This window comes from Trachinotus anak, unplaced genomic scaffold, assembly GCF_046630095.1.
Source record: "Trachinotus anak isolate AG129_WGS33_773 ecotype Australia unplaced genomic scaffold, CSIRO_AGI_Tana_v1 ptg000008l, whole genome shotgun sequence".
NCBI classification, from domain to species: domain Eukaryota; kingdom Metazoa; phylum Chordata; class Actinopteri; order Carangiformes; family Carangidae; genus Trachinotus; species Trachinotus anak.
Genome location: NW_027273859.1, coordinates 20,422,746 through 20,439,301, shown reverse-complemented (window position 1 = coordinate 20,439,301; position 16,556 = coordinate 20,422,746). Strand labels below are relative to the sequence as shown.

Here is a 16,556-nt window from a genome sequence, read left to right as displayed (position 1 = left end):
TTGAATTTGCCACAGGTGGACTCTAATCAAGGTGTAGAAAAATCTCATTTGAGAGTGGTCCCAGACTTTTGCTAAAATTACTGTTTCCACTTCAAGACTGCAACATCACAAAAATGTGAGGAAGAAAAAAAATGAAGGGGTCTGAACACTTTCTGAATGCATTGTATGTCGTGTTCATGTCATGTTTACAGTGGACTGTGCTATTAAAAACACTGGTCCCTGAGATTTTGAGTCAACATACGACTAAAACTAAACTGGGAAGGGATCAACAGCAAGCAAACCTGTTGTCCTTTATCAAACCGAAGAAACCTGTTGTCCTTTATCAAACCGAAGATGCCCTGAGAGGGAGGAGGTGCAATTTCTTTCTTCCTGAAGAATCTTCAAGAGGGAAAAGCCCCCGAGATGACACAAAATTAAAAGGAAAAAAAGAGAAGAGCGCAACGAAGCACCAGAGATATCATCACATCGCTGGGGACTAAAAGGGGACTTAACCATGACAACATAATTCTCGCCCTTCTCTCTACTTTTCTGTGCTTCACTCCTGTGCGGCTCAGAGTGTAACCTACTTATTCCATTTACATGAGGGGCAAGCAGCCGTTCAGAGCAAATTGAATTGAAACTCTCTTTATCTCCACTTCCTCCCTCAGCACTCAGTGCTGACTGAGAGGAGTCAATGGCTAAGAGTGGATCCCATCTTAGCGTTGTCATGGATACGCAGGCTTTGGTCTGTGGTGAGCTAGGGCCACTCAGGACCATAAAGTGATTTCAGACTCTTTTTCTGGTTCTCTAGGTTGGGTTATGGTAAATCTCTGATGCTCCACAGTGAAAATGAGGCCATGCAGGATGAGACTGCTAGCGCAAGAGAACTGCAGTCCCACACATCCACCCACATCGTTCTCTGGGGGCTTGATCTGTCTTTTGTGGGAATGATGATTTTCATAGACATCTTCATCAAGCAAGACTGCACGCATCACATTATAAAACCATAACAATAACAAAATAGGGAAGACTCGGGGCAAGAGACTCACTACAAATATTTGGTGGCATGAATTTCAAGACTTCATATAAATTAATTTAATTAGAAGTATTAACCCCTTATTTTGTCTCTTCAATCAAAATAGAGTGCCCCTAAAAAAAACCAACGGCAACAAAAAAAAGAGAAAGAAAGAAAAAAAAAAAGAAATCACACCTCAGGGATGGGTTTCTCCATGTCCTTCTGTTGGGCTCTCACACACATGCAAACAAATCATGTATTCAGCTCAGTTTTCAATTAGCCTTCCAAAGCTAAGTCGCAGCACAATAACAAGCTCATACAATTTAAATGTGCTGTGTACATAAAAAAGCCTCGGTTCCTTTCATCTAGGTGATGTGTCGCGGCTGCACCGGTGCTCAGATGTAGTTCAGAAAGGAGGTTCAACGGACGAGGAAGGATAAAGCATTAAAACAAAATAATAAAAAAAAAAAAAAAAAAAACCACACACACACACAGGAATAACACACAGACACGCACACAAATGAGCAGGTGTGTGGAGCGAGAGAACGGGCACACGCATAGGCACACACACATTGATATTCCCGTATCTGTAGAACAATTTTCACATCAATGAGAGCAGAGCGAGGCATGAAGTGAGCTGGCAGGAGGATAGAGGGAACCAAAGTGCCCTCTGGGGACACAACAAGCGTTTTTTCGAGAGTGTCTGCTTTTTTAGGCGGTGAGCTCTGTCAAATATTGTTAATCTCAAAGTGATTGGTACACAATGCTACCACATTCCTAGAATAAACCACCAACAAACAGAATAACATTAAAACCATACTACATTTGCAGTCTGACCACATTTTTTAAGAAAAGAAAGGATCAAAATTAGTTTATGTTTTCCCTTCGTTTTAGTGATTAGCACGTCTGAGTAAAGGCATTCATTTGAGCTGATCGCACTCCTGTTGACCATCTGAGTTACATTCCAGTCAGCAAATTGCCAACCAGGAGCAAGTGTTGGTGTTGTTGGAGCATATGCATGGTATAATTGTATCTGGCCCAACAAAATGGTAATAAGTGGCTTCTAGAAACAACAATGTCCATTACAACCCCGATTACAAAGGCACTGGCCTGAATGAATCAAACAAGTGTCAACTTTACACTTAACAGTGATGGGCGTGATGGATTTGTCCTAAAGCTGATCACAAAGTAGAATTTAGTTTTTGGAGTCACCCAAAACAAAAAAAAAAAAAGAAAAAAAAAGTGTTCCTCTGATAATCACTGACACTGGCTAATTTAATGAAAATCAGGTCTTTCATATCAATATTCTCTGCCCAAAAAAAATCAACATCCAGTTTTGTCCTGTTGGTGGTGCTAAAGGTAACGTCTGGGCATCATCGAAGTAATGAGCAATCAATTTTCAGATCAATGTGGTACAGTAGGTAGACTCGCATTTCCACCTTTTGGCTCTGCCACTTGTGGGGCAAAAACTTTACTCAGATGGAGATGAAACATTTAGGGTTCTTTACTAAACTGAGCAAAAAGCGTGCGGATATATCAATTTCAAGTTTCGATCTTTAATTTTAAACCAGATTAATGTAACACCTTGATTAACTGGGAAATTACAGACAAGCTTCAGTAGCTAACACTTTAATTATGGAGTAACCTGATCTTATAATCCATCATGTCTTTATTTTGTTTGGGTGTTTGTGTGCGTGTTTGTGCGCGTACTGAAATGCGACAGCCGGGAGGAGGAGATGGTGTAGCTACAGGCGACAGAGCATGAGGATGACAGCGACACCACACTCTCATTACCCTGTGTATTTATAGCCTCTCCATCTTCCTCCCAGTGTGTGTGCATGTGTGTTTGTGTGTGTGGGCACTTGGCCATGCTCTGCTGCCACTTTCGGGGCTCAGCTCCGGCTTTATCCTCTAACCCAGAATACTGACGACATGAGCAATCTGTTTCCTCTCAGTGGAAGCTCGCCTCGTCTATGACAGCCTTTATGGTATCCAGAAAATGGGAGACAGCCAACCAGTGCAAACCCTAACAAAATTACAGGAACTAAAAATACATTTTTTTTTTTTTTTTAAATTGCACATACTGCACACCAAAGCAGTTGGAGTGGACAACTTCACACCCAGCTCAAATGGTAATGTTTACATTTCAAGGAACACACAAGCCTCTGTGCAATGTGCTTCAGATTCAGATGACAGGCAATCATCAGGGGACTTTGAACTTTTACTCAGAACGTATAATATGCCAATTTTAGCATTTCAGACATTCAGTTTGTGCATATGTTAAAGAAATCTGTAGTTGCTGCTTTCAACGTTTCTCTCTATCTGCTTTTCTGCTGTGACCCACAGCTGCTTAATAAACCTTAGCCCCGCAGTACATCATCAGCTTTGGCTTCAGTCAAGAGTCAATGTCAGCATGGCACTTGAATATAAAAGTGTATGCCATCGTGTCTAACTCCTCGACAAGTCAATGTCAGCCTAAGTGATGTAACGTTCCATTTCAGACTAGACATGACCAGAATGCTCAGTATTTCCTATAATGCTCAGGAAGAGACATTTTAAATTGGGGCAATGTTTGGTAACAATTGTTGGTATTGCAGAAAAAATGTAAACTGCAAGATACACTAGTTTTGAAATACCAAATCAGCTTTTCTATTCAGCTCAATGTGAAATTGTATGTTCAAATGTCCGAATTCATGCAGGAAGGACTTGACCTGAGCAGCTACATTTAGTCCACTATTTAATCTGATGCCAGTATGAATTTTATTATATGCACATATATATGCACTAGTGCTTTAATAACAATGGATACAAAAACAGACTATCTAAATTTAGTTTAGTTGTGTGCCTCTTTCAAGGCTACAATAAATTAATCTTACTGACCTTGATCACTATGACTGTCACCAATTCATGAATTGATGTATGGTCTCACATCTCAAGGGAGTCTGCTAAATGGACGTGTAAATACAATATTAATGCTATCAGTGTCATTGTGAAGTATTTTCTTCCCATACATGCATACAAATGAGCATACGCACACTTTTTGTGAGTAAAAAAAAAAAAAAAAAAGGCTTTTAATGCCCATCTGTCCATTGATACTATAGTAATTTGCTGTGGCTGTAGCTAAGCCAGCCCTGCAATTACCAACATTAGCTCTTGAAAGGTTTCAGCTTACAGTCAATATAGTGGCACTTTACTGAGGACAATGTTAACTTTGTTGCTGTACCTACTATAGCATGTCAAAAAATGAGGACCTGGTGGTGTGCAATGCCACTGTAAAGATACTAGTTCATCATTACTATATTACAATAATAATTTAAATCAATTTGGATTCCCCTCTGAATCCTATTAAATCAAGGCTACTCATCACTTTTGCAACACTGTGGTGCCGAGCCAAAGAAGGGCTGGAAAGGGAATAACCTCAACCATTACTGTACCCACAACATCCTTGCCTACAAATTGTGCAAAATAAAGACAGAAATGATGACATTCATTGCACATCTTATGCACACAAAAGCTGATTCATAAACCTCTTTAGGCAGGAAATGATGGGGAAAATGAGTGGATTCATAATTATTTGCCAACAGTAGCTTGAGTAATGGAGTTATTCAAGGGCACAAGTCAAAAACAAGGCGAGAAAACTAAACAAGGCATGGAAAATGTTGTCTGTAATAAATAACTGAAATTCCAGCAATGAACAAACAAGGCATTATGTAACACAGAAAAGACTAAATGGTTCATGCTAACACCTTTCAATCCAAGGCCAAACATTAGAGTAAAGAAACTTAGAACATTATCTACACCTACGGTAATTAAAGCCCTTTTTTTGTGCAAATGTGTTGGTTTTTTTGTTGCAATAGTAATCACATTTAAGGCACACAACAGTACACTGTTTAAGCCCTCGCTGCTATTTTTGTTTCAACACAAATGCAAATGGAAGCCTGATGCCGAAGCCCCTGAGGATACTGAGGTCATTTATATCCAATTAGACCTCCAGCCTGGTCAAAAGAACAAACACATTTATAAATACATTCATTCAACTCATGCATGACTGGCTGGGTTGTGCACACTAACACCCACACCACTCCATTGCTTAGCCACAGTAACAGAATACAGTTGAGTCATTTACTGTGACTGATGGTCGAACAACAACAGAAACCATGGCTTTGATTTAGTCTCTGTTGTAATGTATCCCACAATGCACTGGGGCCTTTCACTGTACCTGCGATAAGGGAATAACGACCAGCTGGATACCGTGGAGCATTCTACAGTTGAATAGCCGGGTTTGGTTGCTTAGCAACCATGGCAGGAGCTGGTGATGATCTGGTAATTTTCAAAGTGCTTTTGTGTTATCTCTCGTTTTCTGACACCGTTCCTGCCTGTTAGATTTATGTATCAGAAATGGGACATCAACGACAATGATTCGCCAGCGGTCACTTACATGACTACTATCAGCGGCAGTGATGGCTAAATTTAAGAGTGGAGCTGGCTGGCAACAACTGCAATGTTATTGACAGACTACTGGGAGATCATTTGAATTTGCTTTCCAGAATTGCCATTTATGTCTTAGTCACCAGGTTACATATCTAGACGTCTGTTAGCCCCTCAGGGATTGAATGCATTACATCCACATTCACTGAGCATTGGGTGAAGGGGTTCAAAAATTCAAAAGTCAAATTAAAATGAATCCTTTGATGACTGACAGTTTAAGATTCAAAGTATGCGAATATTTCAACTGAATGTCCCTTTCAAAGACTGTGTCATCTCAGCCTGAAGGTTAGGATTTCAAGCACAGGTAAGAGAGGGGTATGTTGGCTAAACAAAATGTTATTCAAAAAGCTAATGGGCACCAGCTTTAGTGATAGTGTCAGAGATTAGTGTCAAGAGGACACTCACCAGTTTTTATGGAACTCGCTTTGACAGACTTCGATGTGGTGATATTCTATTAGTTAATAAATATAACGTCAGGAAACGTACTGACAATGAGATTTAGGGGTTTCCTTTACTCTGAATAGCAGATTTAACTTCACAGCAGTATCACAAGCATTTTGAGGACAGGAATTAAACTAATCTAATGTGGACTGAATCCAAGCAGCAACCTCCTCCGTGTTGGCTGATAAGGAATGTGTCAAAAACTCCAATTTCTTGAATGGCCTCTTGACGCTGGCTCCAAAAGCGAGTCAATCCCCATAGCGTGTGTTAAAACGCCCAACTTTACCGCACAAATAAACATGTTTACAGCCTGGTACAAAAATGTTTTATGGTCTCTATAGCTCATTTCCCCCTACATGACAACCGTAAAGGGGGGAGGGGGGTGTACAGGACTCAAATTTTATTAAGGCTTAAAGTTATTCATAATTGAGGACATGGCTGCTTTGAGTGACAGGGGGGTGCTGTCACAGTTGGACTCTGAGCTTTAAAACCACTCTTCAGAAACCTGTGGGTGACATCATGGAGGCTACATCCATCTTTGTGATTGAATCTGTTCAACCTAGTTGTTTTGGCCTAATTATAACTGCTGCCTAATTATAAGTTGCTGCCTTTGACTGAAACAGAGACGTGCATAATTTTTGTTTTACTCAATTTTCCCAGTACTGTCAGTTTCCCGCCACAGTGTCCTGACATTTTTTGGTCTTTTCATAAGGGGCTCATATTGTTTCAGGGCAAGGCCCCAGAACAATTTGAGCCAACCTGTATGTGTAAAACTTACAGAGAAAGAAATTTAGTCCAGCAGACAAGTATGTCCCTCTAAGACCTTTCTCCACACGGGCCGGAGCTGCCAAGCTGAGAGGCAAGTTAAATGAAGAGCTTCAAAAACACCTGACCCTTTCTGTTGGACCCTTTCCAGCCTTATCCAGCACCCAAGACAACAGGATCAATATTGACAGGACATTGCAGGATTTATGACTGAGCATGGACTGAATCCTAAAGACACATTTATTTTCAGAGACGGTAATTGCCTCAGTATCAGGGATAAATGGTTCCTAATGGGTGCTGCAATACAGGCTTATCACTTTAATGTCGCCAATAAGTATGCTTGTCATAGATAAGTTCATATGTTACCTGCACTGCAATCAAATAGGCCTGTTCAGACGGCTATAATGGGATTCTAAGTATTCCAAGTACTTAGACACACACCTAGTGAATGTTAGTCCAAATACAGAGTTGAAATACTATTTTATTTTAATCTGACATTTATTTTACATTAGGATCTATGTTTATTTAATATTTCATACAAGGAATTTGAAGTGGATTAATATTAATGAGGAAGAAAGCTAATTTTTCATGTCATACTTTCAAAATGCAAGTAAAAAACATCAATAACCACAGAATGTAGGGAATACAGTTTTGAAACATATTGAATTCCAATTCAACATTTGAAAATTCTGTCCGATATCATCTGTCAGACTGCAGCACAACCTGCAATAAATGCCCCACCGGATAGAACCATTTAGTTGAAATGTGGATGACAAGTGTCTGAATGCACTATTTGTTATTAGGACATGACAGGCAGGCAGTGAAATGCAAAATCTTCAAAGACTAGGCTGAAACTGATACAGCTGTTTGACACAGTCTGGTTTTAGCACTGGCAGGGAACATAAAATTACATCGAAATTGGATTCATTTTGGTTCGGATGCAAATGCAGAGCTTTCCTTTCCCAGAATAAGATCATTTCTGTCAGGCTGTGGAACGCGTTTTGGGTGAAGTTCACTGATTGAGATGCGACATTAATTCCTTTCATAAATGGGCCATTTAAAAGAAAATTTCTTGAGGCTACGTGCCTATGACTTGCATACACACCGTGTCCTTGTTTGAATAATTAAGCAATTATTTCTGCTGTTGTGTTCACAACGTTCCTGAGACCTTGTTCCTGAAAGTATGTCAGGTGCATCCCGGAAGCTTGTGATACTGTGGTATCTATCATTATCAATTTTACATATCACTCCTGCTCTCCCTTTCCTATCATTCCTGCCACCCTCCACTGTAAGGAAGTAGAAACGCCACAAAACCCTGGAAAGTGGAAAAAATCACATCTATTTGTCAGTCCAAATGAAGCGTGGGCCTTTATCCCCTTTAAACGATTGTTTTATCCTCTAGTCTGCACTCATCAGAAACACCTTGAGCAGACGACTCTGGTGCAGAGAGGTTGAAGCAGACTGCTCGGTATTAAATCCAACCAATTATTCTTGCATCTCATAACGCAGCTTTCTAAGCAGAGCTGTAATATCATTCATTCCACTGCAGTCTACATCACAACTCCAGCAGACGTCACACAGACCCATTCCTTGGTCGCATCACTGCCGTCAGAGCGATTAGTCTCATCATCCTTGTAGAAAAAAACAGGACGGTTTCTGTTGTACCATGGCGCTCATTCTTCATAATTCATGATATCCGTCACTGGCATCATGGTAGTTGTCACCACACATGCACAGGGTTAGGCTTGATGCCAAATAGTTGAATTTAGTGGGGGTTTTTTTTTTTATTTTGGGGTGTGTGCAAAATGCTGTCTTAAAACTCATTAATACCTGTTCTATTCACCACTATTAAACAAATTTTAGTGATCAATCGGCCATAAAGCCTCCACAACAGCTCTACAATGAAAGAATATTACTCTCCCCATTTGGGCCCCAGACATTTCTAATCAACAACAGACTAAATCTCAAGTCCAGCCACCGTGGAATAATTGAAAATTTGCTTTGTGGAACTCTGTTAGATTTATGAGAGACCCTTCGCTACTGATTTATTTTCAGACAGCGCCTACGTTTTATGGTTTTCACACACACAGTTTCTCTCCCTGCTGCTCTCTGAATCAAACGGTGTCTATACGGGAGGTGTGAAGTTGTTTGTGTGTTGGAAGGGTGGAGAGGGAGATGGAGACGTGCACACACACACAAAGTGATGAGCTATTACATTTCTACTCTGCCAAATGGCAGATAGGTGGGTAACCAAAAAGACAGTATGAAACTAGGTATGACACAGACAGCCCTCTATGCTCACTCTATTTCTGGTCATACAAATGTAGGTTAAGAGCTTAAATTGATAATATCTGAGGTCTATGAGTTTAAAAGTTGCATTCAGAGGACTATAAACTATTCCCAATTCAAGGTGATCTTTTCAACCCATAACCATACAATACCTGGCCTTTCACATGCAAGAGGCCTGTCTCGCATTACTGCTCCCAACCTTGAGTGTAAAAGAAAAAAAAAAAAAAAGCAATATCCTATTTTCCCCGTAGTGTCCTTTGAGGGTGGTTAGTGTCTCTTTGAAAAGATTTCCTCTACCGGCCACAGGATATATAGTTGGAGTGCTGCTTTTGTGTACCTGTGTTCAGACCTCAAATGGCTGTTTGCTTTACACTATTTACTTCTGTGGTCAGCAGTTAAACGTGAACGAAATATTTTTTTCCACAGGTTATTTGTAGATGTTGGTGGTGGAGCGATTTTAGTTGGCTGTCATACAAATTAATTCCAGATCAGTTCCAGGAGGTGCTGGAGTATAATAATGGTTTTAATTTAGGATATTTATAGCATGATATATGGATATGTGCTCTCAAAGTTCAGCTGTTATTGTGTTTGGCTGTTGACTTTTTCTATTATTTATATTTTTGCCTCGAGGGTCCTTTTCAACTATTTGGGCGACGGAGCAGCTGAATTCCTACAAAATGAGAATCTACATAATGCATGAAAACCATTAAAAGAAAGCTGAAGCCTAGGTTTTGGGATGGTGACTGCACGGATGAATTTGTATGAAAGGATGTTCCAGACAGGCATTAAAAGTGTCGGACTGTGTTGTTGGAAATGCATACCTCAACTATAGTGGTTTTGGCTGCCTTGCACATGGGCTGATTGAAGTTCCTGGCTGTTTTCCTGGCAGAGATAAGCAAGAGAGAGGTGATGTTGAAACAAATTTGAGGTAAGAAAATATTTCAACCAAAACAACTCAAAACCTCCCACTGTGAGGCCCAATGACTAACAGCCAACGTAGGCTGGTAGTTTACCGGAGAAACACTGCTCTCTTGTGGAGAAAGACTTTATTACATCTACTAGTTTCAATCACTCATGTGCACCAACAGCAGCACATGCTGGTTGTTGTGCAAACACAGCCAAGATGCTGAAGACAAGTCTAATACACTTTGAGGCAGGAAGAAGCTGAATCATTTGGCATTGCCATAGAACAACATATCTGTTCTGAGGATGTACATGACCAATACAGATATTCCTGTTTAGGGCAACATGATCAAAATTCTTTATTTGTATTGTGAGTTTTATCAGTTACCTGAAAACAATGTTTCCGGCCCTGTCGGCCTTCCATGCTTTGATCAGTGCAAAGTCTCCTGTGATGGCCTTTTCCATGATGTAGTGCCTGCCATTGAACTCTTGCACCTGTACACAATGACAACACAGTTGGCAACACAAGGCAAAGTGGCACTGAACACAGTCAAGGCTGATCATGGTGACCTGTTTTCATTTTCAGACTTGGCCTAAATACTTGATTGGAGGCCTAGATTAGTCATTACTGCACACAAGAAAATCAAAAGCACAATAAACATTCATGGCAACACATCAGATGTCTGTGATACTGTGAAAAGTCTTATTTTTGCAAACATGAGGGAATTGAAATGTTTTTCTAATTATTCATATGCAGTTTGGGTTTGCTACAAACAGACATGAGTTTAGTGCCGTGCTCTCGGCGCACTTAGTGCATACATTCACATTATAAATATGAACTCTTTGTGGTTGCCAGTCCTACTGAAGTGTGTTTATAGTGTAAAGCTGATACTCATATAGGAATGTCATTAATGTGATTTGTTCAACCCATCATTTTATGCTTCTTCAGCTGTATAGAGAAGTTGGCTTTCACTTCTGCAGAGAGCTACAAGGATCACAACAGAGCTCTTGGCAAGCAAATACCAGACCACCAGTCCCCACAGCAGGGAAGACAGAGCAGTCTCACCGCTCTCTTCTCACTGGCAATGGCAATGCTGCCATCTTTGTTGTATTTGATGGGAGAGCCTCCTTCTTGGATCAGTGTGCCATAGCCAGTGGCTGTGAAGAAGGCTGGAATCCCAGCACCTCCAGCCCTGATCCTCTCTGCAAGAGTGCCCTGTGAAAAAAAAAGGTGACAGATTAAGAGATGTCTACACCAGATAAATGGCAACAGCATGCCTTTGTTTCTGTAATCTGTAATATATACAAAATGAAGACTGATCCTTTGGATGTTGGAGTTTAACACGTCAAGACTTCTTAGAATTTGGTTTGTGAATATGTGCTTTTATAATGTGGGTATCATTGCTTTGTTTTTGTTTTTTTTATTTGTGTAAAAACTTTAAGTATTTCTGTGTGTTTTCTGACGAACCTGTGGTGTCAGTTCCACTTCCAACTCCCCAGCCAAATACTGGCGCTCAAACTCTGCATTCTCTCCGACATATGAGGAGATCATCCTCTTGATCTGCTTAGTCTGGAGCAGCAGGCCCAGGCCAAAGTTATCCACTCTGGTGAAAACATACACACAGTATTACTTACCTCAAAGGGGGTCAATTAGACTACAGTATATTGACTAAATACCAAAACAGTGAAGTGAGGCTTTAAACTAGAATTGTCATTATTTACTTAGAAATACATGTTTCACAATTTTTTTTTTAAAGAAAATGAGGACAAGAAACACAATAAGTCCTGTCTGTACAGATTTTGCAAGTTCAAGGTTTGTAATATATTGTGTAGGCTCTGCTCTTCGCTCATTGTCTCCATGCCAGTTTTGCAAAGATGGGCAACGCTGACACACAAACTCAAGGCTGCAAACAGTTTTTGTACTACAAAGGGTGCAGATACATATGCGATCAATTGTTTCATAATTGTGATTAATTTAGGTACATTTGCAGTGATTTATTGTCACTTTGACATTAGAGTATAATTTTCTGTTGACTGGTGTCAGAAAACCGTAACTACATCCACTTGATTTAATGTTGTTTAATGTTGTTAAAGAAACATACACACAAATTCCTGCTATATTCTCATTTGTCCCTGCTCCTTGAGGGTGAACATTACCATAAATCCACAAAGAGCTTATCCAAGGTTGTAAACCAACTGAGAAGGCTCCTTTTTTATCTCAAACACAGGCAGACTACAGATTGTGGCCTGTCCACATTCATAATAAAAGATCATGGAGTTGCCACTGAGACAGTCATTTGTGAGCATCTTTGTGTTAACCAACCACATAAACTGCACAGAATGATTTGTTTTTTGTCACTAGAGGGGTGACCAACTGCAGACTGCAGTTTAATGAAGCTATGACACACATATTGGTCTCAATTGTGAGTTATACCTGCTCCACATAGGATATCACACAGTTAGACCATCAAATACCTGGACAAACCATCATGATGTGACAGCAGGGAAAACTCACTCCTAAACAAAGTGCTGTGAGTACTCCTTTCTAACTGCCAATGACCAAAGAAGGTTATTGTGTCACTAGGGTTGTTGAAATACTATAAACAGAAATACTACAGGAGCTCTGAGAGGGCTGACTTCGTGTGGCTGGTCAGTCATTAACTATAAAGGCACAGTTTCAGAAAACTTTATGAAACTGAGCTGTTTTAAACTGAGTGTTGTCTTATAAAAAGAGATAAAAAGAAAATCTTATCAAGCATCTCATCTAGTACTTCCCACCCGGTCTGATTACAACACGGCGCACTCAAATCAGGTCAGTTTCAATGTCCCTCCTACTGTATGTAATTCTAAACATTTTAATTTTCTGTATGTTAATGTAAAAGAATGCGCCCAAAACTATCTGTATTGCTGCTCTTTCTCTGCTCCTATTAATCAGAGACAAGAGCAAAGCTGAGCTTTACAAAGAGTGAGTTGTTCTTTCGTATTCCTGTGAAGCCGAGAATCAGGACTCCTGCTTTGTCCTTAACTCTACTCTCAGGTCAGATGACAAGATATCTAGGCCATGTGTGCTCAGTATACCAATAACAGATGACCGTGGCAAGTAGTTTGTCACTCACACACTCACACACACACACACACACACACACACACACACACACACACACACACACACTAACTAGTATTAGTCTATTAAAATGGTATGGAAAGTTTAACTGATGTTGACATTTTGTGATCGTGTGTCTAAAATGAGTGTACGTGTAATATGTGTGTCTGAGGACTAAAACCTTGTCAACTTGAACATGACATTAAGTGGAAAAACTATGGTGCACTTTAATATAGAATCAAAAAGCAACCTTTCCCAGCTAAATACTAAGTGCCCGCTGATCAGAGCAACTTCCAGCAGTGATCTTGAGCACAAATGTCATTGCCTTTTATCCAGAATCTGTTCTGTTCGTGTAAAATGACTGAAGCAGCTGATTATAGTGTAAATACAAAGCTACAGGGGGTGACGGCCCTGTCACAGCTAAATAATCTCCTCTTGTGTACAGCTAAATCCCTCTCATCTCATGTTACAGTGCATAAGGAGCCCACTGTCTGTGTTCTGCAGGGCAAAATAGCAGTGATTCCCTCCACTCATTAAATAGTGGTGAGACACCACACCCACAGTTGTGAGACAAAATATAAAGAAATACAGCTCCACCTGTATTCAAAGTCATTGCTGTATAGAGATATGAACAATCTACGAAAACAAATATTTTTAGGAGATTGTCATCCAATGAAACTGTTTTTTAAACCTCTCATCAGAGCCTCTTGTAAATGACACTGCAACCACGCAGCAGTTCCAAAACCAAAACTACACTTGCCTCTCACTGCTACCAAAAATAGGTCTGCAAGGTCCATTGTGCAAACAGTGTGTACATTTAGTCATTTGGCTTTTATCCAACATGACCGACAAGTGAGGGACAACACTAAAAGCTTCACTGCAGTAGGAGACCTTGGTGTAAGTACTAAGTGCTTCCTCTATCCAATAACTGCAAGATCAGCACCAAAAGGTAGGTTTTGTTTTTGAATGGATGTCTTTTCTTTAATCTCAATCTCCAGTGATGGAATTACTTTTCCTCCATTCATACCAACGTTCAGTCTTCCCAGTGTGGAAATATATCACACATTCCACTGACTTTTCCTATAGACTCATGAAAGCTCACTAAGGAAAAGACATTCATTCTCAAAACTCTTAAGTCATATTTCCTCTTTACGGTATTACACCCCTGGACTAAGATTTAGATAACAGCTGTTTGTGTCTGTTCTTAAAGCTCAAAGCAGAAAAGAAGCCCCTTTCCATTATCATGTCTGCATTATTCCTAATTCCTGAGCTAGTACAAGTAACAGGTCACAGTAAATGTTAAATAATTTCACTGACACTACAAAGCATTACTTGTTTGGCAAGTTTAATTAAGGAGTATTAACAACCCCTTCAGGCAGTACAAGACGAAGCAAGAAGAGAAACAGGAGTTCTCAGCTTTAGGAATTCTCCCTCTAAAATTAAACATTACATAACTAGTTACTTCACTTTCCGGCCCTCTTCCCTGCAGAGCAGGAAAATGTAAACACGATTCAGCTGTGACCAAGAAAACAGTAGATGTACGGTACATAGGCCTCCTAGCTTACATAAAACATGAATAATCAATTTGAACAGTCTTGTACAACACATCCCTGCTCAGATCAAAGTAACTCTCAATTTTCCCCTCCCCTTGTTACAATATAAACCAGATGCATGCCTGTCTCTGTGTATAAGCCCAAGTCGAAGCAGTATTCACAACGACAAGGAAAGAATGGTATGTACAAGGGTACAAAATGTACAATAGTTCTGACTACATAAACATGTAGACTGTGTTGTGAATAAGAAGTTTCACAGTATTAGAACTTGCTCAGAAACTACACAAAATACACAATATTGCAATAAAACTATTTGCAAGTGGTAACAGTCTTCCCCAACAAGTATTGTCTGCAGAGGGAAAACATTTACGGGAGCAATCACTGTTCAGAAGGATGGCCTGATTCAAACAAACAATCTGGGTACCTGTTCCAAGAATCAATATCCACCAAAAACCAAGGTCCACGAGGAAAGTCTAGTGAAGCGCATTAACACACCTCATAGGTCAAAGTTTTTCAAGCTAAAACAACTACTGGCACAGAGAAATGCATTCAAACAGCCTGTGGCATAGACTGAATGGTCTCAGTTCTGCAGTACCGTCCTTCCAACACGTTTGTCCAACGTTTATCCAACACTATGGCTGACTCCTTTTTCTCAACATGAAAACAAAAGACACAGCACGGTCGTGTGCAGCCAACGGTTATATTTCAGATAAATATTAATGCCAGTGCTTTAAATGTGAGAACTAAATTCAGTTGATGAGATGGTAACAAAATTGTACTTTGTGTTTGTGCTCTGTATTTGTTAGAACTAAAATGGCAGTCTTTGTGTTTATATTATAGCACATGAGATAAGCTTTTAGTCACTGGCTCAAGTTTCACTCTTGCTGTGTAAACAACTGAGGTAAGCACTGGTTGGCAGCACTCTGGGTTTCTATTACGGAAGAAAACTTGACAAATGAAGCAACAAAGACCATGCAAGAGAGACATCAACTAATTGTAGTAAAACGCTCCAGTGGTCGGTGTAAGATTAAGTGTTCCAGTTAAGACTTTAATATGGTTTCTGAGACCTTAGTAGACCTTTTTCTTGGCACAGTTTTTCTAGCATTTTTTTCCTTTTAGTTTTACATGGGAATTTAACTTCTCATTTAACTGGTAATCACTGGTATTAAAAGATCTGTAGAGAATTTGACTTTAAATGAGCTGCTGTCGGCCTATTTATTTTTTCAATCTGTGCTTCCATAAAAAAAAACAAAATGATTTCCTTTCAAGGATTATCTTTATTCAGACTTTTGGGAATAAACTGCTACATCTCTAGTTTGACATACTACAAATCAAAGTATGCAATAAAAAAACAGATTAAATAATAAAGGGCATTAAGGTCAGAGGTTGCTGATTGCCATATGCCAGGAGGTGAAAAGAATTTCCAGAGTCTAGATACACACACAATCACCTGACTCTGCTCTGGTAACTTATCAGAAGCTAACATCTTCACGACGCCTGTCTGAAGACACAGCAACAAGGTCAACAATACCTCACCAAAGTGACAGACTCCACCATGAGTCCTGATCAAGACACAGAAAATAAGCTGGAGAGAGGGAGGCAAGGGAGAGTCTCACTCACTGTCAGAGGCAATAAGCAGGAGTTTGACATTTACAAATGAGACTGTAGAGCATATGGCTGACCCTAAAGCAGCGGACCTCATGAAACTGTACGGATACTATAACTGGAAAGTATGTACTCATTTTATCTTTCCTAATATTGAAAAAATAAAACTGAATCCAACTTTTATCACTTCACTCTTTTTAGACATATCACTTTTATTAGGGAATGATACATGTGTTAATATACAAATATAGTGACAGATCTGGCCTCTTGTATATTCAAGATTGGCTGGCAACAGTGTTAGAACAGACTGAGCTTTATTTTCATTAAACTGTTTTAATGCACGCCTTCTGGTGAAACAGAAATGACACATGACGTGATACCAAATGGTTCACTGCCAACATTATGCACGTACACA

General features: G+C 39.8%; 1 protein-coding gene across 1 annotated transcript in view; it reads right to left on the bottom strand.

Annotated features, from left to right (window-relative positions):
* oxct1a (3-oxoacid CoA transferase 1a) overlaps positions 1-16,556 on the bottom strand; it is a 43,174-nt gene that overhangs the window by 24,163 nt on the left and 2,455 nt on the right. The window contains exons 4-7 of the mRNA XM_071483390.1: positions 11,349-11,484; positions 10,947-11,096; positions 10,269-10,375; positions 9,799-9,859 (exon numbers count right to left, since the gene is read on the bottom strand). Coding sequence (XP_071339491.1) covers positions 9,799-9,859; positions 10,269-10,375; positions 10,947-11,096; positions 11,349-11,484 — 454 coding nt within the window. The remainder of the gene's footprint in view (positions 1-9,798; positions 9,860-10,268; positions 10,376-10,946; positions 11,097-11,348; positions 11,485-16,556) is intronic.